This window comes from Hemicordylus capensis, chromosome 10 (genome assembly GCF_027244095.1).
Source record: "Hemicordylus capensis ecotype Gifberg chromosome 10, rHemCap1.1.pri, whole genome shotgun sequence".
Taxonomy (NCBI): domain Eukaryota; kingdom Metazoa; phylum Chordata; class Lepidosauria; order Squamata; family Cordylidae; genus Hemicordylus; species Hemicordylus capensis.
Window position 1 is genome coordinate 19,500,165 of NC_069666.1, and position 3,883 is coordinate 19,504,047.

The window sequence follows — 3,883 nt, forward strand, 5'->3', positions numbered from 1 at the left end:
AAACTAGACTGTGTATCTCAGCCCCTCCATCTCCCAAGGCACACAATGCAAGTAGGGATGTGCGAAATGTTTCGGGTACAGAACGTTCTGTACCCGAATCAGGCCATTCTGGGTGATTTGTGTACAAAACGAATCACCCGTTTGCAAGTTCCGAAAGTTTTGAAGACAAAACAAAACACCCGAATTTCGGCTCCGAAAGTTTTGTTGTTTCGGACCTCCGTTTTGTGGCGATCTCTGAGTGTAGTCTCCATTTTGTGTTTGACGTCAATTTGAATTTCCCGCCCTTGCAGCCTCCGGATTGGTAAAGGAAAGCATGGGCTGATCTGCTGGCAACTGTCTCCTTGTTCCCGATTGGCTGATTTGGCTCTGCAAAGTGCAAAATGACCCTGCATTGGCCAGGGGAAGGTTGAAGAAGGGGCAAGGGTGGGTGGTGAAGTTCACGGAGGGATTTCCAAAGGGATTTAAAGAGGCAGCCATTCTTCCTTTCTTCCTCGTGGAGAAGAGAGAGAGAGAGAGCTTTGCTTTGCCTATTGTTCTGACTTGCCAGCCTGCCTTGCTTGCCCAGTGCCACCCAGTGTGCCTGTGCCATCCTGGGGTGGATTGATTCTCTCCTGCATTAATATTAATAATTGATTTTTGTGAAGAAAAAGAGAACTCCATCTTATTCTTCTCCCCCCCACACCTCTTCTTCCTGCTACTGAGAGAATCACTGCCTGCCTGTGCCAGCCCCAGAGTGCCTGTGGCCACTGGCCACCTGGCTGGCCAGCCACCCCCTCCCTCACTGATTTCCCCAGCTTTTGCCCCATCTAAATACTGAAGAAGACTCTGAGATCAGACAGCAGAAGTGTAATATTAGACCCAACATGGGTGAAGCCCTAGACTGGGTACCCATTTATTTTAAAACACACCACACCACACAAAAAAGACATCTCTGGAATTGTGTATTCTTGGGGTTTTTTCCCCTGTTCGGAGGGAGGTATGGGGTTGCAATTGAATTTTAAAAGTTGTGTGGTGTTTAGTTTAGAAAAAGTTTAAATAGGGGTTCTTCTGTCTGTGGGAGGGATTCCTGTTAGCTAGTACTAGTAGGTGGTTAGAAGGGTAGTGTAGCCTTGTGGGTTTAAAAAAAAAATTCTTTTTCCCCATTCCAAATATTCTTTCTTTCTTTCTTTCGCATTTTTGCATTTTTTTAAAAGAAGCCTGTCCTCCAGGCCTCTGGACCCACAATATATACAGTATGTAGCAATATTCTCTGCCCAGCAGCCTACAAGCTCTGAGTGGGCACATGCTTTAGCCTCCTTCCTACGCCCATTTACACTTATTCCCCCACCCCAACTTTGCTTTAAACAAAGCAAACCTTCAGCCTCCGCCCCAGCAGCATATTGTGTCTATTCCCTAGTTTTTGTTCCCTGTTGTATCATGCCGTTCCCTACTGCCCAGCAGCCTACGGGCAATGGGTGGGCACACACTCCAGCCTCCTCACTGCACCCATTCACCCCACAACCCCAACTTTGCTTTAGACAAGCAAAGCCTTCAGCCATCACCCCAGGCCAGTAGTCCAGCAACAGCAGCCTATATTGTGTCTGTCTATTCCCTGTGCCCTGCCCAGCCGACGGGCTCGCAGTGGGCACAGACTCTAGCCTCCTCCCTTGCCACCCACCCCCGGCGGCAGGGGGCACACTCTGCTCAAGTCAGCCCAGCCCCTATTCTTGGCCCTTCTCCCTACTGAGTGTCCTCTTCCCTGAGACACTCGCCCGACTTCTGCCCCTTGCCCCCCAATTCTTTCAAAAAAAGTTTTGGTTTTTTTGAAGTCAGGGTTTTAAAATGAAGCCCCCAAAGAGATGTCTGGGAAGGGCGGAAGAGTGTCAGGCAGAGGGAGGCCTTTTTTTTGCTAGTCGTGGGGCAGGGGGCGGCAGCGATGGGGCCTATTCCCCGAGTCACCCTCGCCCCTGCTTTGGTGTGCAGGCTGGACTGCTCTCATCTGCCTAGCCCTACCCCGGGGCCTGCAGCCGGGCAGCAGTTAGCGGGGAGGGCCTCCTCTGCCAGTGAAGACACCTTTGCTGCTCTCCCCAGTGGTCCCTGTGGGAGGTGGGGGCCCAAACGTGGCGTCTGAGGAGATAGATAAACTATGTGCTGTGTGGAAAAGTGTTTCCTCTTGTTGGGCCTAAACTTCTCAACCTTTGTTTCACAGGATGACCCCTCTCTCTCTCCACTGATAGTTATGAAAAGTACTGATCTGATTAACAAGGAGCTCATTTGTGGGATTTTCTTGACAGTGAATGAAGTTAGTACAAATTAGTTCTGCCTTAACGGTTAAATCTGAGTATGCAACGTAAGCACAACTGCAGGTGCCCTAATAAGGGCAGTTGACCCAAGATGAAGCCCTGCCCTAAATTGTCTGAACTTTTCTCCTAGATTGCTTTTCCAACAGGCTAACTCAAAATGGCTGACAATGATATTACCACTCTGGTTATAGACAATGGTTCTGCAATGTGCAAGGTGGGATTTGCGGGGGATGATGCACCCAGAGCAGTCTTCCCTTCCATCGTGGGGCGGCCCAGGCATCAGTCGGGGATGGGTCAGAAGGACAGCTACGTGGGTGATGAAGCACAGAGCAACAGAGGCACCCTGACGCTGAAATACCCCATCGAACACGGCATTGTCACCAACTGGGATGACATGGAGAAGATCTGGAACCACACCTTCTACAATGAGCTGAGGGTTGCCCCAGAGGAGCACCCGGTCCTGCTTACCGAAGCTCCTCTGAACCCCAAAGCCAACAGGGAGAAGATGACCCAGATCATGTTTGAGACCTTCAACACGCCAGCCATGTACGTGGCCATCCAGGCAGTGCTGTCCCTGTTCGCCTCTGGCCGGACCACTGGGATTGTCATGGATTCGGGAGATGGGGTCTCCCACACCGTGCCCATCTATGAGGGGTATGCCTTGCCCTATGCCATTCTGCATCTGGACCTGGCTGGCCGTGACCTGACCGACTACCTCATGAAGATTCTGACGGAGCGGGGCTACAGCTTCACCACCACGGCTGAGAGGGAGATTGTGCGGGATGTCAAGGAGAAGCTCTGCTACGTCGCCTTGGACTTTGAGCAGGAGATGGCCACTGCCTCTTCGTCCTCCTCCCTGGAGAAGAGCTGCGAGCTCCCCGATGGCCAGGTGATCACCATTGGCAAAGAGCGCTTCAGGTGCCCCGAGGCCCTCATCCAGCCCTCCTTCCTGGGCATGGAGTCCTGCGGCATCCACGAGATTGCCTTCAATTCCATCATGAAGTGTGACAAGGACATCCGGAAGGATCTGTATGCCAACACAGTGCTGTCAGGTGGTACCACCATGTTCCCTGGCATTGCTGATAGGATGCAGAAGGAGATCACAGCCCTGGCCCCCAGCAGCATGAAGATCAAGGTCATTGCCCCACCAGAGCACAAATACTCTGTCTGGATTGGGGGCTCCATCCTGGCATCTCTCTCCATTTTCCAGCAGATGTGGATCAGCAAGCAAGAGTACGATGAATCTGGCCCCTCCATTGTCCACCGTAAATGCTTCTAAAAGCTTCTGTGCCCTTGTCGAGTTATAGCTGGGAAACCAGGGCACGTTTATTTGAGTTCATATGTCTAGCCTCTTGCAAAGAAATAGTGGACCAATTGTATAATACCTGCTAACTTGTCAAAGAGGAACTTTTTTAACATGTTGGGTCTCTTGACTGAGCAGGGGGAGAGTAACTGGCCCTATCAACCTCCAGCACAGTACCCCTTTAGGGACTGTTGCTGGTGTCTATCCGATGTTTCTTTTTAGATTGTGAGCCCTTTGGCGACAGGGAGCCATCTTATTTATTTTTTATTTCACTGTGTAAACTGCCCTGGGCCATTTT

The 3,883-nt window shown here is 51.0% G+C and overlaps 1 protein-coding gene across 1 annotated transcript; it reads left to right on the forward strand.

The window, feature by feature from the left end:
* Positions 1-2,439: 2,439 nt before the first annotated feature.
* Positions 2,440-3,608, forward strand: LOC128335041 (actin, clone 302-like). The gene has a single exon (XM_053272787.1). The coding sequence runs from the start codon at positions 2,440-2,442 to the stop codon at positions 3,559-3,561; it is 1,122 nt and encodes a 373-aa protein (XP_053128762.1). The 3' UTR covers positions 3,562-3,608.
* Positions 3,609-3,883: the final 275 nt, after the last annotated feature.